Genomic DNA, 25017 nt, shown 5'->3' on the forward strand with positions numbered 1-25017 from the left:
TTAAGACCTGAGTCCCGCTTTGTGTAACGCTGATCACTGAGCGCGCGACACGCGGGAAAAGCGAGCACTGACGCCACTTGCCCCGCCCGCGCACGTCATACGCTGCTCGGTACGTCACGACGCAAGGCGCGCCGCTGCCGCCCGGAAGTGCGGTGGCGACTGCGCAGAGCGGGTCTGGCGGCGGAGCGGTGAGTGCCGGGGACACCCCTCCCTGCCCCTCCAGCCGCCGGGGCCCGGGGGGGCGGCAGCCGCCGAGCCAGGAGGACGCGGGGCGGCGTCCGCTCCTCCCCAGCACCATACAATTGGGCCTCGGGTGCCTCTCCCGGCCCCGCTCGGCGGACGAGTGGCCTCCCCCGGCGGGGTGGCCGAAGCCTGCGGGGGCGAGTTACGGAGCTCGGGCTTCAGTGGGGTGGTGGGAGTGGGCGGCAGCGCTCCCGCCGCGGGTTCTGGCTGCTCCCCCCAGCGCTGCGCCGTGTTCCGCGGGCCGCCGTGCTCCCGCCGGGGGCGGCCCGGGGTCAGCCCCCCAAAACGCGCCTGTTGCTCCAGGGTTCATCAGTGGGTGGGCTGGAGCGTGTCTGACAGCCGCTGGCAGGACGGGTGCTTTCACCTTACATACAGCCTTTCTCTAGAGTTACTTGTTATATTTTTTTTAGGTAAGCGTGCCCGTTTGGATTTTGCAGTCCAAATAATAATGATGTCGCCTTGTGATCAAATACCAAAGTCCTTCACGTGACCCAGACCCACAGAGCAGCCGCTGCCCCGCCTGAGACAGGTGTGGGTTCAGGGAATGCCAGCGGGCAGGACTGGCAGCGGTTCCTCGGGAGTTCCTGCCATCCCGTGCCACACCGGGCTGGCTCAGACCCGCAGCCCGGCTTTAAGGTGCTCCAGCAACACCAGGCTCGCGTCCTCCAGAAATCAAAGCTCGCAGATAAAACAATTTGGCTCCAGCCTGAACTGTTTGGTAGCTGAGTGAGGCTAAAAAAAACTAAAAGAGACTTTTTGGACATCTCAGTAGGATTTAGGTATCATCTGTGTGTAGTGTGTGTTGTTTTTTACAGCCTTCCTTCAGGTGATTGGAACTGCTGTGCTTGCTAAATGCAAATATGAATATTTGTATTTCATATGATAGTTTTATAAATTAGGATCCTGGGTAGCTGATCTGTTTCGCTTCTGGCTCGGCTGATCCTCTTGAAATGGATATTTTTGGCAGATCTCTACCATAGTCAACCCTATTTTTAGACAGGGCTCTTGGAAAAAGCTGCAGTTTTTATGCTTATATTGCCCACCTTCATAGGCTGAAGCTTAGCAGGTAAATGTTCCAAAAGACAAATTTTCAGAAGGAGTAGGAGTGGGTAAAAGAAGACATGGAGTCCTGCCGTACCAATGCCAGTGAAGTTTTATAACTGATTACATGATTTCATCCCTTAATAATATGAAATGTGGCATCTGCAGTGATGAAGCTGCAGTTGACCTTTTTTATTATTATTTGTTTCCAGTGGCTATGAACAAAGAGCTCTTTTTGTCTGATTGTTTTAATTGTGAAAGGAGTTTTCAGAAGGGGCAGTGAGGTTTGTTTTGTTTTTTTCAGATGCTGTACAGTTCCCAGTACATCAGAGATAAACAAGTGAAATAATAGTAACTCGGATCCAAGAAGAAACCATCTGCAGCCATTTCTTAGGATTTAAAAACACCTTTTTAAGATAATCTATGGCAGCATTATTGCTGTTTTTTTTTAAAGAAAGTTCAGAGGCTTCAGAATTGCTTCAGAATAGCTTTAGAAGCTCTTTGGTAAAACAAATTATATTTAATGTCTTATCATGCAGACTTCTAAAATACTTCTTTATTAAAGCTGTTCTGATCTTGTAGGCACCTCCTTTGATATTTTTCAATTAAAATGGCAGAAACAACTTCTGATGCTTCTGAGAAACTCGTCGTCATCCAGTCCAAAGCTCACAAAGATATCATTCTAGCTAATTTTGAAGAACAAAGGAAAAAGGATTTTCTTTGTGATATTACTCTAATAGTGGAGAATGTGCATTTCAGAGCCCACAAAGCGTTGCTTGCTGCCAGCAGTGAATACTTCTCCATGATGTTTGTAGACGAGGGGGAAATAGGGCAGTCCATTTACATGTTGGAGGGAATGGTTGCAGACACCTTTGGAGCGCTGCTAGAATTTATCTACACTGGTTGCATCCGCGCCAGTGAAGGAAGCACGGAACAGATTCTGGCTACTGCACAGCTGCTGAAAGTGAATGACCTGGTAGGGGCCTGTACAGACTACCAGGCCAGCCGTAGCCCCAGTAACGTGGTACCGGCTCCGGCGAACGGTGGAACCTCTGTAGCCATTATTGCAAGCGACAAGAAAAATGAAGATCCACCGAAGCGAAAACGAGGGCGACCGAGGAAAATCCAGAGTGCCCAAGAAGAACAACCAGCTGCAAATCCTGCTGAAGATGTGCAGCTGAGAGAGAACAACTCCATGCAAAACACACAAAATTTCATGAAAAAAGACACTGCGGAAGAAGAAACAGTTGCCAGCGAACAGGCTCCAGCGAGGAAAGATGCAGAAGAAAATGACCCTGCTTGTGGCTCAGAAGCTGCTGTCGATCTGTCAGCTGAGAAGGATGAGAATTATGACCCCAAATCTGAAGGAATAACACAGAGCACTCAGAGCCGTTACAGCAAACGTAGAATAAGGAGATCAATCAAACTAAAAGATTATAAACTCCTCGGTGATGAGGATGAAAAAGGACTGACAAAGAGGACTGATGGAAAAAGAAAACGTGCGGGTTCTGAAGCTCGCTGTAAAGACTGTGGCAAAGTATTTAAATATAATCACTTCTTAGCTATTCACCAGCGAAGTCATACAGGTAGGCATTAAGAGACTCCTGCTTTTGGGGTGGGGTTTAGTGACCTGTTGCTAAATGCAAGCTAGTTGTTGAAGTATGGGCTGTTGGACAGCAAGAACTGTCCAAAATAGCACACTGATCCAAATTAGTACAGTGTGTCTCCAAGACAGTGTTCACTGTTTTATTCTCGTCAGCAGATCTCATAGCCTTTATGTCTCACATCAATTGCAGTTAATAATTTCTCTGTTTAAACATAGAATTCTATGGCAATACTTAAAGAATTATTTTACTGCTATGTGAAATTTGTCTCTTTCTTTTAGTTCTTCGCATCGCTACTTAAAAGTAATTTTTTAGTGGCTACTACGTTGCAGTGCATCTCACTATCAGTTCAGAATATGTAGCAAGAACTATTGCATCTATACTTACAAGTGTCATCTTTTGCTTTCAGGGGAGCGCCCTTTTAAATGCAGCGAGTGTGGCAAAGGCTTTTCCCAGAAGCATTCTCTTCAGGTCCATGAGCGGATGCACACTGGAGAACGGCCGTACACCTGCACTGTCTGCAATAAAGCTCTGACAACAAAACATTCTCTTCTGGAGCATATGAGCCTACATACGGGTAAATATTTCAAGGCAAATGTAACCCTTCTCCCAAGAATTTGCCTTTGTGAAAAGAGGTTTTTCTGCTCCCTCTGGTGCGTGCTGGTGTGTTTATATATATCCTTATGCTTGGTTTGGATATGGCTTACATTTTAAAAAGCGATTTTCTTTACAGGGCAGAAGGCTTTTACATGTGATCAATGTGGGAAATACTTCAGCCAAAAGAGGCAGCTCAAGAGCCACTATCGCGTACACACAGGTATAAGAAGTTGGAGTCAAAGAGCTGGCCAGCAATCCATGTTTGTTTGTCTTCCAAATGATTGACTAAGGCTGAAAATTCTTGTTCAGTGATGTATTTAGTCTCTGCTACCCTGATATGTTGTATCTTGATATAACGATGAACAGGGTGAAGAAGACAGAATGGTGTATAACAAATGGAATGTTCAGAAAAATAGTTAATGAAAAGGACTCTTACAATGTTAAAAATTAGTACACTGTATTTAACATACAATTTGATTGTTCTAGCCCTGCTGTCCAAGTTACATAGAAGCTAGGAATTGTATAAACAATTGCATCTGTGGCCGGTTGTGCAAATTGCCTTGTAGTTTCCCACTGCTTTGGACTAGTAACAGCAAACAAGCCCTAAAAATTCTCCTCCTCAGTTCTGAAGCAGAATGGAGATTAAGCTACACACACAGGAAGTGGTGGGAAAAATCAGAATTTACAAAGCTTCAAGGGAAAGTGTGTTTGGAGGGGAGCAGGTGTCAGTCCCCTCTTTTCTCATTATAATATTAAATAGAGAAATAGAAGAAGTGTGACAAATTAAGACAGGGAGGAGGCAGTGAATCACCTTTTGTTTTATCTCTATATTATATCAAAGTGGTTATTTTACAGGAAAGTGCTTTAACAAAGATCACTGAAGAGATACAGGGGATCACTCTTGCACTGACACTTTTTTTATTATTGCGACAAGGCCGTTCACTGCCGGAATGTAACCAGTGTCGTCGCAAATTCATGGATGCAGCTCAGTTAAAGAAACATCTAAGAACACATACAGGTAATATTGTCTCTCATTTTTGTGTTGCTGTTTTTTTTTTTTTCCTTGCGTTAACTCAGACAAAACAATGTTAGGCAAATGACACTTTCTCTGTGGTATGAACTTCTGTACCTATTATAGGAAGAGCTTTTTTTCCCCATTCTTATAAAGCCTGCTGCAGAAAATACCAGTTTGCTCTTCTCTGATAGAGCCTTGGACTGGGAATTCAGTTTATCATGAGAGGCACATCCAGCATGTGTGAGGCTGAAGGTGAAATAAGTAGTAACAAAGTGCATGTCTTCAGTGAGTTGCGCACCCCTGTCTGTGAGGGATGGGGTGCTTATGAAAAATGCTGCTGACCAGAAAAATAGTTATTTCCATTTAACTTTTTATTTTGCTGTAGTAAACCAGATATTGGCAGGAGAAGGGCTGGGAGGGATGATTTAATGCAAGTGTGTCAGAAGGTGTTTTTAGAGCTTTAGAGGGCAAGGTGATACTTGAATGTATGTTGCCTGCAGTTGTAGCGAAGTCTGCACCAGATCAAGTTATGTATCTCATTCATTTCCTTCTCTTTCGTAGTGAAAAAAACATAGTTTTAAACTCCCTGGGATGAGGTCAGAAGTTGTGCCTTTGGGAGTTTTTTGTGTATCCAGAATAGTGTTAACTTGTGATACTTAGAGATGCTGCATTTCCTGTTGAGGAGAACATAGTGTTTGTTGACACTCTCAAGAGTTTTGTATGTGAAGCTGATACAGGTCTATAAATCTGGTGGGAAATGAGAAGAGGAAGCATAGTAGCAATGTAAGTTACAAAAGTCGATCAATTAAGATGAGTTCTGGCAGAAACTGGCTTGCAATATATTTTTGCTTCCAGGAAAGACAGGACAGATACCAGTATTAACAATGAAGAAATAACAACTGATCTGTCCCATCTCGAAAGCAAGATGTAAAATTCTAAGGAGGCTGGGGACAGATGTTAACATTGATACAGCTCTTCTGCTTTGGGAGAAGAGTGCCATGAGAATACAGTCTACTTAGAAAGTTACTCCTGTTTTCAGTAGGAGGCAGGGACTAGATGACGAGAGGTCCCTTCTGGCAAATATTGTTCTCTTATGCTTTTCCCGCGCCCTCTGAAGCCACGTGAAAGCTGATAAATGTTGCAGTTCTATACTAAATATGAAGCTTCCTTGGAAACTCCCTGCTGCCTCATCCCCAGTTCAGTGTGCTGCGGTGGTGTGAATTACCACAGGGGTGATCTGTGTTTTCCATCTGGTGTCTTAAAGAAGCTCAGTGCAAAAAGGGTGTGTTATGGTATGAATTTGGATTCAGTTTGGCTGGGTAATATCTGTTTCTTGTGAATGTTTTTGTTATTTAATTTGGCTTCTCTGCTTCCACTCCATTAGACACAAGAATTCCAAATGCAGTAAAAAACCCTAGCAAACCCACAATTTATTCAACTCACTGTAATTTTTCTTCAACTGGTGTTCCCAGGATACCTTAGGCCTAGGATGGGGCCTTACAGGAAGCCAGTCGACTTGTTAAGATGATGGATTCACTTTTCAGGTTTGGAAGTATGGGCATGCTCATCTGCACGGTGCTGCGCATGAGCTGAGCATTAATGCTGACTAGTTTGGGGTCAGCCTTTTCCAAACTTGTCTGTTCCATGTGGAACACCCGCATCTGTATCGTAGGAACGTTCTTTGTTGCTCCGAGGGCTTGGATCACTTAATTCTTTCTCTTTAATGGGGAGAAAGGTCAGAAATACACATTTAAAGTACTATACCCTTGTTTAACTAGTGAGTTCGTTCAATTTCAGATATTCTTTGATTTCAGACCCATGGCAGAAGCGTGAGGATTTGACAATACACACTTGCTACTTGATACTGTGTGTGGTAAAATATAAAATGTTTTTAATATATTGATGGGAAGTGCTATGTCAAATTTCTTTTTGATAGGTGAGAAGCCCTTCACTTGTGAAATTTGTGGCAAATCATTTACAGCTAAAAGTTCTCTTCAGACTCACATTAGAATTCACAGGTAGAGTATGTCTAATTTTTTTTACATTCTTTAAAAATGTAACTTCTAATCTGATACCTGTCGTGCTTGTTCAATTATAGAATGGGCAGGGCTTGTCTGCATTTTGAATGGGTGGTTAAAGGTTGGCATGTGTGTTTAAGCTATTTAAAGAAATAATTGGTAGTGGAAAGTACTGCGCTGTTAAATACTAGTGTGCCAAGACCTTGGGAGGTTCTTCTTTTGTGTATTGTGTCTGTTTAATGGCAATGTACTTCTATATAATTTATCTGAAAATTTCACTGTGGATTTTTGTTTGACAGCAGAACATTAGCCATGGGGCAACAAGGTTATTGGAGCATTGTCCTGTTTCCCTGTAGTCTATCATGTCTCTTTAATAGCATTAGTTATCTTTTACCCATGTCAGTGTGATGTGTTGCATAAAGGCATGTCAAATTTTTAGTGGGGCCTGTTACAACAGGACAAGGGGTAATGGTTTTAAACTAAAGGAAGGGAGATTCAGGCTAGACATGAGGAAGAAATTTTTTACAATGAAGGGTGGTGAAACACTGGCCCAGGTTGCCCAGAGAGGTGGTAGATGCCCCATCCCTGGAGACATTCCAGGCCAGGCTGGACGGGGCTCTGAGCAACCTCATCTAGCTGAAGATGTCCCTGCTTGTTGCAGGGGGTTGGACTAGATGACCTTTGAAGGTCCCTTCCAACCCAAACTATTCTATGATTTTATGAACTTTTGTGGGCGTTACATAAAATATTTCCAGTAAAATTCCTCATCCCTTTGAGTTGGGCAGCAAGTTAGTATTTGGATACTTCTGTCTGTTTTAAAGTCCACAGCCTTAATATACATTCTTTCTTTGAACGGTAAGCACTAGCCATTTTAAGTTGTTGCATTCTTGTCAAGGTCTATCAGCATGGAGTTTGTACCTCTAGTATAATGACAGGAGAGCAGTTAACCTCTGTAGCGCTTGATTATATACTAATGAAAGTGGTTGTACAGCTTGTGACATCAAATAGGAGTAATTAGGAAGTCACACAGAGAATGTGTTTAGTGTCACTATTCTTAACTGCTTATGACTTAGCAAACCAATCATTTAAGTTTTTTTAATTCTATAATAAGATGCAGCAAGCAGTACTGTCAGAGTGAATATTTTAATGAAATCAAGTACATTCTTTTGCTTTTGCAGAGGAGAAAAGCCATATTCTTGTGGTATATGTGGAAAATCCTTCTCTGATTCCAGTGCTAAGAGAAGACACTGTATCTTACACACAGGCAAAAAGCCTTTCTCTTGCCCAGAATGTAGTTTGCAATTTGCTCGTCTGGACAACCTGAAGTCTCATTTGAAAATTCATAGCAAGGAAAAGCAGTTTCAGGAAGCCGGCGCTGCCCCGAGCACCAACACCAGTTCAGAAGAAGTGAGAAACATTCTTCAGCTGCAGCAGTATCAGCTTGCCACCTCTGGAGGGCAGGAAATTCAACTGCTGGTTACAGATGCTGTACATAATATAAACTTCATGCCTAGTCATAATCAAGGCATTAGCATCGTGAGTGCAGAAAATGCCCCAAATATGACAACCGAGCAGGCTGCCAACCTCACGCTGCTTGCTCAGCCACCGCAGCAGCTGCAAAACTTGTTGCTTACAGCTCAGCAGGGGCAAGCAGAACAAATCCAAAGTATCAATATGATTGCAAACCAAATAGAGACTGCCCAGCCTGAACAAATGCATGTCATCACTTTTTCCAAGGAAGCACTAGAACATCTTCATGCTCACCAAGGACAAAATGAAGAAATCCACTTAGCAGGATCTTCACATCCAGCTCAGCACGTGCAGTTAACTCAGGAATCAAGTCAACAGTCTCATTCTGGACAAGATACAGTTCCTTCCCATCAAATCAGCGAAGAACAAAATCAAAGCGTACATGTTTCTGAATCCCATCAGCAGTCGTTGTCAGTAAATGAGTCATCTCATGAGCATCCTATTCAAGGACAGGCTTTCTGAAATGCTTATTTGTCATCAGAGTGCTGGGCTGCAGCGTGCTTCTCATCCAGGCAGTGACTACACGTACTGCCTGTCCTTTTCTGCAGCTTAATCTGTCTGAAGATGCGTTTCCTGGTAATTTTTGATGGGTGGCTTTCAGTTTCCTTAACCTTATTTATTTTAGACTTTTTTATTTTTCCAGATTGGTATTTCTCAACCACTTAGTCCATACCTCACAAGCGATTAGCATGGGGTTTTTGTGCCTCATGCGTGTTTATGCTTATTGAGGAGATATTTGTCCCTGTACTTGCATTTCCATGTGACTCTCTGGAGAAATGTACCTTGCTGGTAGAGCAACAGTGTTTAAGGTGTCTTCTTATCAGAAAGTACGACTTCTGTGATGAAGTCAACATTACCTGAACTTCTGTCAAGCTTAAGATAACCAGTATTTTTTGCAAAGCTAACACCATATGTCTTATGTTTAATGAGCTTTCTCTCTGCAGGTTAATGTATGATTTTTCTATGTGATCATTCCCTTAAGTGCATTTTGATTTATTGACTACCAGATTTGTTTAGTTTGGGTTAAAGTTGTTGCAGCCTTTGACTGGCTGTGGATCACCCCTTCTGTTTACTGTGTGCTGGACGAGCGTTGCTCCTCAGAAATGCTTTGGCCCTTGCACTTGAATAGTGGCAATGAGATGCGGTGGTTACACAGAACAACTGAAAAGCCCAAGTTCTGCTCTGTTAGTTCTGCCACTCACTCTCTGTGTGACTATAGGCGAGGTAGTTGACCTCTGTGCCTTATTCCGTCATCTGGGAAGCGGGGATAGCATTCACGCACTCTGCCAAGCACTTTGAAGAGCTCTTGATGTTGAAGGCACTGTCTATTGAAGTGCAAAATTCTCTTCCTGACAGGATTCAGTCTAAGCTTAGGAGCCAGTGTATATTTAAAGTGTTATTTTTTTGTACTTTCGAGAGCAGAATGTAATGTTGCTTTTAATATATGTTAAAGCTGGTAATTGTTTCTTTTGGGGACTTAATGAATAGAATCACTTCAGAGCATAATGAGCTATATAAGTGGGGCATATTGCGTTAAAGTCGTACAGCTATTTTTGCTGACCAGATGAGATGTCTATAGATTGTTTTCAATGACTGACTGACTGCTAACAAAAGAGATTTGACATCTTAATAAAATGCCATGCCAGAATACATGCTTTGCATTTTCAACTTTGGCTACCAGTAACGTCTCATGTAGTGTACTAGTGTGTTTAAAATCCAGATAAAATGCCTCTGGGACTTCAAGCAACGTGCTCAACCATCACTTCAGTTTTAAAATATACTTGTAATTTACATTTATATTTTATGTTTTAACAAGTGAAAGATGTAAAAATTAAGGTGAATTTGAAAGTGAAACAAAAGATCTCTGTACATAAATGACTGCCCAGAGAGAGTCACTGGCAGAAAAGTCCAGTGAGTAGAATGATAGAATAATTGAAGGTGGAAAGGACTTCCAGAGGCCATCTGGTCCATCATGTTCCTCAAAGCAGGGGTGCCTAGATCACGTTGCTGTTGTCTGGTTGAGTTCTGAATGCTTCCAGAGATGGAGATCCACAACCTCTCTAGGCCACCAGTTCCAGTGTTTGACCACATTTTCAGTGAAAAAAATGTTTCCTATATTTAATTGGAACTCCCCATGTTCCAGCTTATGTCCACTGCCTGTCGTCCTACTGCTGTGCCTCCAAGAAGTGTCCTCTCTCCACCCTCCCATTAGGTAGCTGAAGACAGCAGTAAGGTCCTCCCAAAGCCACCTACTCTTAAGGCTTGAACAAAACCAGCTCCCTCAGCCTTTCCCATTGTGTGCTTCAGCTCTTCAGTCACCTCGGTGGACTTCTGCTGCCCCCAGTCCGGTGTGTCAATGTCTGTCTTCTTCTGGGGAGCCTGGATTCTGGATGATGTTCCTTGTTTAAGTCCAGACTACTCGGCCAGCTCCTCACCACATGCTGGGGGAGTTTGGGTAAGTATCTCCCTTTTTTCAAAGTACTAGATCAGTTTTTATATAAATGGGTCATGAAAAGGGTAGACAGTGGGAATTAATCAGTGAGGAAAAAAACAAGCCCAAAGCATCCCACAGCAAAACTCTGTTCAGGCTTTTCACCTTTTATTTCCTCTCAGAATGGAGAAATAAAATTTATGTACTTTCTGCCACCAAAGAAAACCAGCATATTCCACTGTTGTACTTCAGAAGCTTTAAGTCTTGACGCTGTGAGAACATGAAAAAATACAGTAAAGCTTGTTACAACATCTATTAAAATCTTGCTGATTAATTGTATGAATTTAAGCTTACAGTAAATATTCTAGTGATTTCATCCTATCAGCTTTGAATTTTATCTGAAATACTGTAATGTGCCGCCATAATACTGTCTGGTTATAAGTTTACAGGAGCTTGCACTGAGTTGCTTCTCTGCCATATATGAATTAATCTTGAAATGCTTAAAAGCTGGTTACAAGCTAAATTCTAAGACTACCAGTAAAGTGACTGTTAAATACTTTCCTCTTTTTTTGACCTTTGATTTGTTCATTATGAACTTACCGTTGCAGGATTAAGGGTGGTGCTACAATTATGCCTGAGCCACTATCATATACTGATTGCTCAATGCTTTCCCTATAACTAAAAAAAGAAAGTTTTGGGTTTGGAATTTTCTTATGCTTTTTGACAAATTACCAGTGAAGAAATGGGCTCCTGCGAACAGCACAGCAGTGACAAATCTTGCACCCGGCATTGCCTCAGCTGTCGGCACACATCGGAGCCTGTACTTGAGAAGCTCGCGTGGTTTCTCCAACCACAAACGTTGCTTTTTGACACCATTTGCTTCCTTTTTGTTGAATGCATTTCTATTAAAGATGAAAATAAATCCCTCTTCTGTGTGCGTGTTTTTAAGGCTGCAACTGAAGCCTAGGACTGCTTTGAATTTGAAAGGAAATCCCTTCAGCTTTGCTTTTTAGACCAGCTGCCACTAAGAACGATTTAGCAAAAAAATGCATCCCTTAGAAACTACATTTCAAAGCAGCTCTCTAAATATCTGTACTCCTTAGCCAGTAAACACCTTAACTGCTCATTTTCTCACACAGACTAATCTTAGCAAATCCATCTCACTGCATTCTGTGTTAAAATGAGATTAGGATTCTAGGCATCTACACAGGACAGTAAGGCTACTACAGAAAGATCACTTTTTGTGAGTATTTAACACCATTGTGTATTTCTTAATTTTTAAGTTACCCAATGTAGTTGAACTCTAAAGGATTTTACTTTTTTTTTTTTTTTCAAATGCAAGTTTGTGACACTTTGGCTTTTCCTGAAGATTTTGGCTGATTCTCCAGATGAAAGTAGAAACAAATCCCTGAGGGGCAGAGCAAACACACTGCAGAGTGTGTATTTGACTGTTGTATGTGCGCTTACTCTGCTTGCCCTTACACTCCAGGATCTCATTTTTGACAGATGAATATCGGAATATTCATTTCATATGAGCTGTGAAAGCAAATTATGCTGTCAATATGAAAAGCCTCATCCCAGCATGTGTAACTTTGCAAGGGGTTTTTCAGTACTTGTTTTATGCTCTCTTTTCTGCTCAGAGGGACTCAAAAAGGACTGCGAGGGGTTGTACAGCAATTACCTCTTAGCATCTGAGTGTAAGAGGAGATGACTACCTCACTGTGAACTCTAAAAAGCTGAATGCCTATTCTCAGGTTTAAGTTGGGGGTGCTGAGCCTGGCATTGATCTTGACAGTAGTTCATCTCTTTATTTGTAAGACACTTGTTTTACTGTCTTAGCTGGTTAGTCATTGTGATCAAGTTCATGGTTGGTGTTTGCTAAGGCCTATCCTACTGCGCTGGGATTTCTTTTTTTTTTCAGTCTTTTCCCACTTGACCTTAAATGAAAGCCAGTATGGGATTTGTTTGTCATCATTGACCCAATGCCCATGTGAGCATAGCAGCTTGGTACTTCTGTCTCCCCACATTTTCCATCCCTGCAGCAGACTGTCTCACTGATTCTCTGAGTATCCACGTCGAGGAGAAGCTCAGTCCAACCTGGAAGTGGCCAGGAGGAGACCAGTTTGGGAAGCAGGTGTGCCCGGAGTCCAGGCAGCACTCAAGGGTGCTTCCTGGAGACACTTATCTTCCCATGGTCAGAGGTCCATCTGGGCAGGGTTTTTCACAATCCTACTGCTATTGCAGGTTCTTTTCAAGAGCAGAGAAGGAACAGATAGTGCCATACTTTCCATAGCTGTGGTTTCACGACCTCTTTTTGTCTACTTGTTAGAAGCATTAAAGAGTCTGCTTCTTGCAGACCTGCAGTCCTGTAAACTATAACAGTCCTATTTGCTCCATCCCTTTTCAGATCCTCTGTAAAGTATGGTGGACAATAAATGGTTTTCTACAGCAGAGGGACTGCTGTTTATTTCTGGCCCAAGCAATTATTCCAAATGGAGAAACCCATCCAGACATACTCTAGGTGAATCAGCATCTCACTGTAGCATGCTTACTGCTCATTTCTGGCTAATATTTTAATCCCACCTGATTGAAAGTATCTCTGGAATAGCAGGATGCAGGGTTTTGGTTTATTTAGGAACTCCCTACCCTGTCCTGCAAGTTTTTCTAACACCTGAGGCTGTATCCCACTGTCTGTGCCTTCCTGAAGGGAACCCAGTGTTCACGGGTCTTCCCTTCAAAACCACTGGATCCTCCTTGTCCTTGAGGGCAGCACGCCTTGTGGCTACTACAGCAGTTCCTGGAGAACTTCAGGTTGTTGTGAACAGCCCTGCTAGTACATGCCATCTTCAAAACCAGCTTATCCCTTGGCTTTGGTTTGAATTTCTTGATAAAGTGCTATCAGTTTCTGCCTTCCACCTGGAAGACTAAGCTTGTAGAGATCTTCCTTCCTTCTGGAGCTGAATCTGTCCATCGTTCCCTGGGAGCGGGAAGACCTTTTTTTGAAGTCTCCCACGTTGTTTGCTGCTACTGCTGGGGGATCAAACAGCTACATTCTCCCTGCATGGTATATCTCAGGAAGGACCTGTGGCAGCCCAAGGTGGCCCTCCCACTAGTCACCACAGCACTCTGTTGTGGTTCAGCAGCTTCAGCAGACGAGCTGTGCAATGTTTCCTCTCAAGGTATTTGCTGTGAAGTTATTTGGCATTTGCGTCTTCAACAAGCACAGCTTTATTCTTTGTGCAGCTTTCGGCAGGATGATGCTGTAGTCATTTGACTTGCCCTTCACCAGAATGTCGCGGTTCTCCTGCCAGAGCACCTTCAGTACCTTCACCTTTTTTTTTTCCTTTTTTTTTTTTTCCCTTCAATTAATCCAGTCTGGTTTTCTGTTCTCTTTCTCAGTCTCCTTCGGATGCTGTCTTGGACCAAAAGGAACTGAAATGGCTGCAGGCACAGCAGGTGGAGAGGTGAGGAGTGAGGAAACCCTCTGATAATCACACAGAAGCAAAACTCTCAGTCTCCTGTCAGGGCATGTGTGCACATTTCAAAGGACTTTGCATTTCCAAGAACATTAGCTGCACGGCTTTTGAAAGGGTTTCAGTACCATCATTTAGAGCTACTGCACAACATCTTGTGGTTTCCATATTTTTCTTCATGATAACTGTTTTTCTCTCCAACCAAATGCAGTGTGGCACATCTGCCGCAGCTGGTGAGCAGAGCCGTACCAGCAAAGTCCTGTCTAACTCTTACCACCAGCAAAACATTTATGTGTATTCAAGTACTATGAATAAGCTTGCAGAACAACATCATGTTGTCGTAAACAGGTAACCGAAAGAGGCTGACATGAATAACAGTCATCCAGTTCAAGATTTCAATATTTATAATTTTAATAATTGGCAACCTGTTGAATAGATTTTAATGTACCTGAATTACAAAGTGATGTGAAGAGGAGAAATAAAAACCAGAATGGATAGAGATAGCAAGTAATCAGAGGCTCTTGGCTTGCTCTTCTATTAAAAAAAAAGCTCATCATAAATTTTCAGAAAACAGTCCTGTCCAGGTGGACAACATCGTAAAATGAAATTACAACATCTTGTACACGGGTCTTTCAGACAAGGGAGTAGCTGTGATAGCTAAGCCTTCAGAATCTGATAGTTGTCACGGTCTTTGATGATGTGAGGATGGAGCTCTTCAAATCCAACATTGCTGCAAAATAACTATGAAAGCATGACCCTGATGAATCCCTGAACAAAAATATCACTGAGCCACACACAGACCAGAGAAGATCCAGGGCTCTGTGGGGGAGCCCTTCTGCAACCTGTGAGTTCTTTCTCAATCTGAATTTTTTACATGGGTAGTTCAGAAACATCTAGCTGAGAGGCTACAGGCTTCTCGGTTCCAATTCTGTGGTTATGTACAAATTTATCACTTTATAAAGCCATTTGTATAGACAATTAGAAAAAAAAGTGCACGTTGCTATTAAGATGAGAAATTAATGTAATTTTTATTGTATTTAACACAGGTTTGTTTTGCAAGACATATTTTCCACAGGAAAATCACACTGTCTCATCTGCAACAGGATTTTGACGCATTAAAGATGTATTTTTCCCGGGGATGTGATGATTGTTCCGTGTTCCATGATACCAGGAAAAATTACACAAATTTTTGGCGTGACATATAATTCAGCCTTGTCATTTCTAACATCAGCATCTCCTAAAATTCACGTTCCTCAGAGGCAAAAGCGACCTGCCCCAGCTGTGCTGAACCTACAGCTGTCCCACAAAACCGCTTTTGTGGGAGCCGCCATCCCTCTGGAACAGCTCCATCGATGCCCTATAGGGCTCTGCCCACTCTGCCGGTGTGAACGGTGTCTCGGCAGCGCCCAGCAAATACAGCTGTGGGTAGGAGTTGCTGCATCAAAAGGAGATGCACACTTTCCACAGGGTGTAATTAAGATGTAAGTCTCATCCTCACTGGATTTTGTGGGGGCTGGATATTTACATTTGTCTAAAAGAAATCAATATGGAAAAGAGCCACCAAGGGGAATTAAAAACAGAAAGATACCAGGAAATCCTTGAGCTGAGGATCACCAGGGGCTGAGACAGTAGTGGGGAAGCAGTGGGCTCACGTCTGCTTATTCTTACCACTTTTTGCTGGGCATCTGCTATCAGTCACCATTAGCAACAGGATAATCACCCAGTACTGACAGCATCCATCATGAGCTCTGGAAAGAGTTGGCGTCAGTCCCCTGCTCAGCCACACGCTTTCTGTGTAACCTCATTTTCCTTCCTTCAGGGGAAAAGAGAAACGGGAGCATTTCCCACCCTCCCACAGGGTTGAAACCCGCTTACGTTGGGTTTGGGAAGTGCTTAGAAGTGGAGGGGGGTGTGTTGGTGTCCGGCGTTGCCAGGGAGCCGAGCTCTGTTGACGGACTCAGAGTCGTGGTGGCCGGAGAGCCATGGGCCCGCGGGGGGTGACGGTGGCAGTGACAGTGGTGGGGCTGCTCCAGGACACGGCTTTCCACGTGGCCAAGTGCGCGGCAGAGGTAATCCCGGGGCTTCGGCCCCAGTGCCGGGTCGGGAGCAGCGGGGAGCAGTGCGGGCTGGAAGTAAATAAGCAGAGCAACGCCTTGCCTGGCAGCTCCTTTCAGGAAGAAAATATTCCAAATTTTCAGGTTTCTTCTCTTCTTTGGCACTGATAGGCACAGGCTTTACGGGCTCCCGGCTCAGTGCTGCCCGGGGTGGGAGGTCTCTGTTGCAGCATCTTCCCCTCCTTATTCCTACACCTCCAAGAGATTTTACAACTGTGCAACGCTGTGTAAGATGTCATGCATATTGCAGCGTTGTCCAACTTGGCAACCTATGGCATGCAGCTCTGTTGGTTCAGATGAGAGAGCAAAAAGCTGCAAACCTCATGGGGTTTTGCAGACTTTTTATGAGCAGCTCAGCCGTGCAGTGGATGCACAGCATGGCACAGCACACAGCCTGCCGCGGGGTGCACAGTGCTGACCTTTATGCCCTCCCTGCCCATAAGAGTTTACCTGCCAGGCTGGTTCCCCAGCATTATTTACAGCTGATGAAGTTCTGCCATCTATCAGCAGCCCTAAGGACAAGCCAAGCCAAGCCAATAGCCGCAGGAGGTGTGTGCCTCCTGGCTTTTTGCCCCCTTTTTTTTTTAACATCCAGCCACTGTCCCAACAATAGCAACAGCGACCAGGAGCTGAATAGAAAGTCACTTCTTTGCTTCATTCTTTTTAAGGCCAGCTGGGCTGGCTTTAAGCCTCAGCTTGTGGCACCTGTGTGCCTCAGCCCAGATGGAGATGAGGCTAAATGCATCAACAGGGAAGTCCCATGCCTATATAGTGATGTGCTCCAGATGCACTACTACAAGCAACAGCGACTGGAAACGTTCACCTTGCAGCCTTCACCAAGCTGCTCACTTGCCCCAAAGCCTTGGGCCCAGTCATCTGGGACAGTACAGGACTGTGACTCTCTGTGCACACGAAATTGCAGTTGATGGTGCCCAGCAACATCTTTCAATGTCTCACTGCTCACATCAAGGGGAGCGGCATGGGGAGGGAGCATGAGTACAATTCAATAACATTTGTGAAGCAGCCCTTCATTTAAAAACAAGACACCCACTAGATCTGCAAAGAAGGATTTTGAATGATTTGTGTGTACTTCTGTAAGTGTCAGGAATTACATCAAAGGCATGAGGGATGCAGAGCAATAACTGGATTGGAACGTGGCTTAGGTTGCAGTTCATGGGAGAAATACAAGCTGTGATAGGACTGGGAGGGAATGTTAAACTTCTTATAAGCATTTTTTTTTTCCTTACCTTGAAAATCTAGGCTCTGAAGCTGAAGTTTCCAAGCAAGTTTGCAGATCCTGTAATACAGCCTTTAGTAGAATTTGCATGGCATGAATATTTACAAGAGAAAAAGAAGGTAACTCTTGTTTCCTCAGGTTGCTTTAGACATGAGTCCTCTCCGGGGCTGCAGCCTCTCCCAGCTCAGTGCCACCCGCAGGTTTCAGAAGTGAGCTCTTCCACCCGGATTTATTTCATGTCCTCAGAGACCCCTGAGGGGTCTGTTCAGTCTGAACTGGCCCCAAAGCGACACCCAGGCAACTCTTGCCACGATAATGTCCCATAGCAGCAAGATCCAGACCTTCAGGGCACATAACTGCGTGCAATGTCAGCACAGTTCACCAAAAGCTCCCGCCCAATCCCTTCCAGTTGACAGGTTTTGTAGTTTTAAAAGTAGGAGAAGCATAAAAATGTCAGAGACCACCTTACCTGCCGTGAATTATTACTGATTGTTTCTTCACTAAAAGTGCAAATAATCCGTGGAGACTGTGTTTTCCCTCTGAAATGCAGGAACTGAGAGGCGAGGTGTGGGCATATGCCTCCTCGGTGATGTGCTTCCTCGATGGGCAGCTGCTGGGGGACGAGAAGGAGCTGCTCAAGTGGTCTTCCCGTGAGTGGGACTATCGTGACTTTAAGCCCAAGGCACTTTACCAAGCGATTGCTGAGGATTTCTACAGCAAATACCTGAAAAACACCCAGGCAAGTAGCACCATTTTACGAGAAGGGTAAAAGGTCTGTAAGCAGCTGGAGAGGTTGTCAAATGAAAGGGCAGATATGAGGAGGAAAGAATGAGCACTGTGGTGGCAGTCTTTTGGTTTTCTGGGGCTGGAGAGGCTGATGGGGAGCATCCCCTGCTGAGAACAGCAGCTTCTGTGCCTCTTGGCAGCCAGGAAGGGGTGAACACCAGCCCAGATGCTCAACATCTGTTAACCACTTTGGGGCTGAACAGATGAAAGTGCATTGCTGCCCATGCTGCAACTGCGCTGCTCCAAAATCCCAGACCGCCAAGCCCTTGGCTACCGAAATACTTGTGTAGCCTTATTCTTGGGTGCCAAAAGCCCAACTTCCAAACCTCTGCTTTCCTAGCCAAGACCACCTGAAATGCTGTGGTGTCATAAGGTGTGATATGGCTGGCTCTGAGTCAGTATTGAGAGCAGAGAAAAAAAAATACCATACTAAAGTAACATAGAAGGTACGGCATCGATGGTGTGCAGATTTGAGGGTGACTGGAAGGAGCGAGAAGTGTCCATTTTGGTGACGTGGCCAGTATTCCTGGAGATTCTTTTATTCCTGCCTGTATTGTACGAGCTGCAATAGGCGTGTAAATAAATGCAAGATGAAGCAGCCCTGCCCAGTAATTTGTTTCAACACACTGTTAGGATGATTTTTGCCCAGAGTGAAGTTAAACATCACATTTTTGCTTATTTAAACAAAACAGTAGGAATGCTGTTCTGCAATGTCGATTCTGCAAACATTTCCTGAGACCATTCTTGCCGGTCAGCTGGACCCTGGCCGGCGTTAGGAAGTGACCGCAGCACAGAGACCTGGCCTTTCCCTCACTGCATTTGTTTTTCTGCTTTAAACAGCACGTGTTTGTGTACCTGGAGATATCCATTGAGGAACAGCCTGTTGGGAGGCTGCTCTTGGAGGTATGTTACAGAGTAAATAAGCAAAAACGAGGAACAAGTCCACCTAGCACCATGGTCTCACCTGCCCATGGAGGGGGGACAGAAATCTGACCAGATAGGAATTTCACACATATTTTCCTCTTCTTGCTTTTGCAGCTCTTTTCAGACGCATGTCCCAGGACCTGTGAGAATTTCCGTGCCCTGTGCACCGGAGGAGCAAAGTCTCTCCGTGACGGCCGAGAGCTCACCTACAAAAACTCCCTTTTTCATCGTGTAGTGAAAAACGGGTGGATCCAAGGAGGAGGTGCGTCGCCAGGGGGCCTGAGTAAAACCGAGTTACAGCACAAGGCAGGGGGATCTGCAAGAATAACAGTCTTCATCCATGGAGACATAACTGAACTCCAGGACAAAGCTAATATCTTCATTTATATATATGTAAAAACATAAAATATATATATTTTTTTAGCCATGTCATTTTCTAAACACAGGGAAAGTTTAGGCAATTTATTCTTTTAATTATCCAAGACCTTTATCAAAAGAATTTAGGAAACTAATTGAAAACATTAAAACTCTTTTCCATTAAGTTCTTTGGTAAGTAATTAGGAAACTAATTGGAAACATGCAAAAACTAAAAATATCCATAGCAAAACATATTACTTGTTTTATAGAGAGATTAACTCACGGAGGTGTTTAGCCAAGTGTCAGAGCCCTTGCAAATGTGCTGCTGAGTTGTCTGAACACCGGTGCTGTGCCTGGTGTGTGGCACCAAGCAGAAAGGCACCAGGAATGATGGATCACACAGCTTGCCCAATGACATCCCCAGGAAACCCAAGATTAGTGAGGTGTATCAGAAGGCATCTCCTTCATTACTCCGTTTTGGTCCATCTATCATCCACCTTACCTACCTGTATTTCTCACCTGTGTTTGCGTTGCTCCAAATGTGAGTGCTTAAATCCATGGCAGGTATGTATAACTTTGGAGATACACCTCCTACTTTTAATGAATCACTATGCAGATATCTATGTAGTCCATAAAAGAAGCCTACAATGACAAGCTTACTAGAATAGAGGAATAACCATAACCTGACTGGCATAAGACAATGTCTAAATAAAGTAACAAAATCAGAATTCTTTTTAAAAAAGTAAAAAATAGATGCATCAGGTTTCTTTAGTGCCTTATTCATCAGAAATCTGGTTCAATGGGAATTTCACTCTTATCAAATCTCTTTTCTTAGACAAGAATCATAATATCACAGCTGCATTTTCATCCTTCCTTCTTCTAACGCTACTCACTCCGATAGGCGTCCTTCTCCAGGGTGCCCTGTCCTCAGCTGGCCACTGCCACCGCAGGACCTCTCCCAGCAGCAGATGTTGGACCTTCTCAGAGGTGCCGCAGCTAAATGTGCCATGCGAAATAGCTTTCCATAGAGCAGCCATCTCTTGGGACAGAAGCAGAGCTCTTCCCAAAGGTCTGACAAAATTTCGGCAGTAAAACAGAAAGATGGGTGCAGTTGCTCCCCCAGGCTGATGCTCAGCCCACGTCTCTGACCTTGGCCGAGCTGCTCACTGACAAACCCCAATAACCCCTGTGATAAACCTGGTCTCTGATGATTACTTTTATCTACCCTGCAGACATCATAACTGGAAGGGGAGATGAAGGAGAGTCAATTTATGGTCCCACTTTTGAAGGTATGTTTCCTCAGCTATCTTACTGTGCAAATGACAAGTTTCTGCAAAAATCAAGTTGTTGATCTGATCTTATTCGCAGAGTAACCTGGGAATTGCCTTTCATTTCTCTAAAACACAAGTGTTTGCTTTTCAGTCAGAATTATTATCTGCTTGCGTTAGTTTGAGCAGACTGCTTTAGCGAGGTCACTTTTTGATCTGCAGCCTCTGATGTCCCCTGCCTGAGGCTCAGCTCCACCAGCCCCTTCTCCTCACCTAAATGAGGGCTGATGGTCACCCACTGCCTTCTTCAAACTGCAAATACCTTGTGGATAGGACCCTAGAAATGCAGAAGTGGATTAGCTACAAATCTCTAGGCATTACTTGTTTAAAATCATTTAAAGTAATGGAAGTAAGCTGGCTTAAACTCTGGATTTCCTGAACCTCAGGCAGCTTTTCAGGCTTGGGGACACCAAAGGCATCACTGCCAGCAGCTACGTGACTCTGCTGATGTAAGGGGAGTTACTTCTCAATCTCACATAAAACCATGGATATCAAGAAATGACAACCATGAGCTAAGTTTAACAAAAAATGTTCCCCCATACTGGTATAAAGTAATAAAATGTAAAGAAAAGAGAACATTATAACTTGCAGTACTTGAGAAGAACAATCCATATAACTGACATAGACACTTGGGATCTTCTGTGTAGCTGAAATGCTGCCCATAAAGATGTTTTATGATAGTTAAAGCACTTTTGAAACTGATTTATGTTCCCTTCTATAAAAGCTTTCCCACTGCCAATGGCGCAAACAATGTGACATTTGAGCAGGCTGGGCAGCAGCCAACAAGTGAGATCAGAAATGCCAAGTGCAGCTGAAAACTTTCTTTCCCAAGACGCTGAAGATCCTGCTGGCCAGGAGAAGCCGCTCTCCCCTCCAGGCCAAGGGGCGGAGGGAGCAAAGTCCGGCCCCGGCGCAGCACCAGTGGGCAGGGGAGCTGCTGGAAATGGAAGCACGACATGCAGGATTTAAGGCAGCAAATGCTGCCTTAGTGGGCAGGAAGGGGCAAAAGTCACTTCTTTGACACTGGAGCTCCTGAAACAGCAGCAAGTGTGGACTCTCAGGACACTCACATCTCAGAAAGAACATAAACTGGTATCGGGAAAAACAAGGGCTGGCTGTTAAATTGTCTGAAGGCAGACTTCCCCGAGGATTTAACAGTTTCTAAATCCTCTTTTCTATCAATGCTACCCAATAGATTTGTGCTTGTGCACATCTCTTGTTTTGCTCCCAATTCCATCCTTCTCCTCCAGACAAAGCTTGTGCTTTCCCTGGGCTACTCAGGAAAGGAGCTGCCGTGTCATATGGGAAGGTGACAATGTGTCAAAAATCGCTTAAGTAATTTTAAGGTGGATTTAATTTGGAATCTGTTAAACTTGAAAGTGTCCCCGGAAGAGTTTTATTACCCATTTGCACATACTCCGCATATTGATGTATTAAAGGAAAGGATTGCTAATTCTTCCCCTCCCTCTTTTTAACTAAAAGTTGCTTGAGAAAGGTGTTCCCTTGGGTATGCCTTTCTATTTTAAGGCTTAGATTGCTTTCCCAGTACTTTCCACAAAACTATTTCACACCGAAGGCAGAGGACAAATATCTTTGATATCTGAAAAGGGTGAGAGATGCCTCTGTCAGACGGTAACATTCTGGGAGACTCTGTGCTTGGCACACATCCGGGCACTGCAACGCTTGCTGAAATTAATGGGACGCAACCGCATTTTACTGTAATGAGCTGAAAGGACTGAGGTAACTACAGAGAATCACTCAGACTGGAGCATCATGTCATAGGACAAAGCATCCTGCTCCAAAATTAGTCTGCTGAAGTCACTTTGCAAACCGCAAGGGAGTAATTCTTCAGTTAAAATTTAATTACCATTTTTATCAATCAGTTTCTGAGAAGGGCACTCAAACAGGGTAAAAAGAGTTTAAAAAAAGAAAATCAGAGAACAATAAAATCTAAATATTTCTACAGCTTCCTTCAGGCTTGTTGAAAGCTTGATGGGCCTCTTGACTGCCCAGTGTGATCAGGTCAGAGATGGGTATCCAGACCAGAGATGGAAGAGGTCAGGATCAGTGGACTCCCTGCTCACCTCATAGCTAGGCTCCTCTCCACAGAGAAGAAGGAATCAAGTCCTTGCCATCATCACCCAAACTCAAGCATGCCTAATGCCTGTCCTTCCCCAGGCATCCCTCCCTCACCAGTCCCTCCTCAGCTGGCACGGAAGTTCCCTTTCACCTCCTCGTGGCTCTCACTCCCATCACCTGCCTCCTCTCCTAGCCCAGGCTGCCGAACAAAGCTGCTTCTCTGGGAGCACCTCAGCCTCCTTAAACAAACATCTGCTCTCCATTTATTCAGCTCTGTCATTTTATTTGGCTAAGGACAAGTCCTGCTCACCCTCCGAAGCCACCTGAGCATCCTACCAGGCATGTTGTGCCCGCACAGCCCTGTTCCCTCATGGGGGATCTTGTCCTCTTCACCGTAAGCAGGGGTAGGAGGGAGGCAGAGCAGAGGTTGTGCTTGGAGCATCCGCTCTGCCTCCCACCTTCCTCATCCCTACAGTGGGAATAATCCCAAGCAGCTGTGGGGAAATGTCATGCTAAGGGCCCCGAGCTCCAGCAAGAGGCATTACAGACCAACAACGGGGAGCTGGAGGCATCATTGCTGTGGCTCTGACATTCAGAAATAACCAGAGTGCTTTTCCATGGCTATTTTTCATCAGCTTGCTTACTGGCTTAAGCCCTAGGCAGTAGTGGGAAGCTCTTTCTATGAAGGACATTGATTCAAACCAGAATTGGCTTGCATGAGACTTGAGACCTTTGGGGGAAAGGAGAAGGGTAGAGGGGGAAGAAGGAAAGGGGAGCTTGCAGGATCTGCCAAAAGGGAGCTGCACAGTGAATAGCAGCACAGGGAGCAAGACAACTGCTGCCTTTCACCCCTGAACTCTTTCCCTAGATGAAAGCTTCTCTGTCCATCACAAGGGAAGAGGAGTCCTCGGGATGGCCAACAAGGGCCGCCACAGCAACGGCTCACAGTTCTACATCACCCTCCAGCCAGCTCCCTACCTGGACAAAAAATATGTGGCTTTTGGGTACGTACGTATGGGGGGCATTGAGCAAAGCCTCCAGGCTCCTCTGCCCCCATGAGCTGAAAGTACCTTACAGAATGTGTGCTGAGAGTTTGTTCTCAGTAGGTCAATATATAGGGCTGGCCCTGTAAAGATTTTTAGATTTTCAGGAATACAATAAGGAAGATTATTGCTCTGAACAGTTTGTTTGATGTAAGAGAGCAAAGTATGTATGTATTACCATCAAGAGAGAAATTCACAGTGCAGTTTTCATGTAACAACATTGTGGAGAAAGCATTTTTAAAGGAAGTGATAAGTCTGTCTAACCTACAGAGAACAACCCAAAAGCGATTCCTGGCTGGATATATTTATAACCAGCAGCATTCACCTCAAGTTTCTGCCTTGACACTGTCTCCATGTAATGTGAAAGGTGCAGGATCCATGATCCTATAGCCAGACCCTCTTCAGTCTGAGTGGAAGTTTGATCCTGAGGGAGCAAAAGGCAGCCACAGCATACGATGAGCACAGACAGGCACTTTACAGCCCTGCACTGGCTCAGTCATTCTGATGTCCCCACTTGGGCAAGAGCCACCTGCAGTGTCTTCCCCGCCTGGTACCACCGTGGTGGATGGGATGGGGTGAGGTGGGATGGGATATGGTATGAACCTTTTCAGGAGACACAGCTCGTGCTCCCGCAGCGTGGGAGCAGGACAAGCTAAAAATCATTAAGACTGCAAAATGTTGGACTGCTTTCAGGATTCAGATTGGCGTTGTGAATGAAAGAAATGACATATTTCTCAGGGAGTCACTTCTAATAGCTGTCACCTCTGACAGCGTCTCTTGATGTCTTTCTCCTCAAAAGTAATGGCCACTAGTCGTCAGGGCACATGGTAAATGGTTATTTCTTTAAACAAGTGTAGCTGCATAAAGCCGTAGCATTATCATCTCTCCTAAAATGCTAACTAGCGGCTACTTAATCAAAAACTTTAGTCACTTCATTGCGAAGAACAACTCTTCAAAGAGCAGAGCAAGTGCAGCCTGTTGGTAGGAAACCAGTGCCGTGTTTGTTACGGCCCCACACAAGCCGGAGGCCGCAGAGGTGGCTCCGGACAGAGATGGATCATCTCTGCACTTTCTCCCTCCCATAGGCAACTGATCGAGGGCACGGAGGTCCTCCAGAGACTGGAAGCCGTACCTACATTTAACGAAAGGCCTACAGTAGCCTGCAAGATTATTGACTGTGGGACTTTTGAGCCATGA

At 44.4% G+C, this 25017-nt stretch overlaps 2 protein-coding genes across 5 annotated transcripts; both read left to right on the top strand.

Moving 5' to 3' along the window:
* Positions 1-131: 131 nt before the first annotated feature.
* ZBTB24 (zinc finger and BTB domain containing 24) lies at positions 132-11405 on the top strand. Of its 4 annotated transcripts, XR_014183729.1 has the most exons (9): positions 132-188; positions 654-1022; positions 1589-2870; positions 3298-3465; positions 3622-3705; positions 4420-4503; positions 6437-6518; positions 7697-8624; positions 10356-11405. XR_014183729.1 is itself a non-coding variant. In XM_082049241.1 (8 exons), the coding sequence occupies exons 3-8, from the start codon at positions 1895-1897 to the stop codon at positions 8508-8510; spliced, it is 2208 nt and encodes a 735-aa protein (XP_081905367.1). In that variant the 5' UTR covers positions 132-188; positions 654-1022; positions 1589-1894; the 3' UTR covers positions 8511-9696. The 4 variants fall into 4 exon arrangements, 3 of the variants coding, with proteins under 3 accessions (XP_081905367.1, XP_081905369.1, XP_081905368.1); XM_082049241.1 differs by lacking the exon at positions 10356-11405 and having other exon boundaries at positions 7697-9696; XM_082049243.1 differs by lacking the exons at positions 654-1022; positions 10356-11405 and having other exon boundaries at positions 177-188; positions 7697-9696.
* PPIL6 (peptidylprolyl isomerase like 6) lies at positions 10405-25017 on the top strand (the record flags this gene model as incomplete). Its single annotated transcript, XM_082048958.1, has 10 exons — positions 10405-10503; positions 13879-13943; positions 14742-14796; positions 17327-17422; positions 17854-18042; positions 18930-18992; positions 19128-19275; positions 20603-20659; positions 23646-23781; positions 24906-25017. The coding sequence occupies 10 exons, from the start codon at positions 10405-10407 to the stop codon at positions 25015-25017; spliced, it is 1020 nt and encodes a 339-aa protein (XP_081905084.1).

The sequence above is a fragment of the Streptopelia decaocto genome (assembly GCF_964273445.1).
Source record: "Streptopelia decaocto genome assembly, chromosome: 3".
Classification (NCBI taxonomy): domain Eukaryota; kingdom Metazoa; phylum Chordata; class Aves; order Columbiformes; family Columbidae; genus Streptopelia; species Streptopelia decaocto.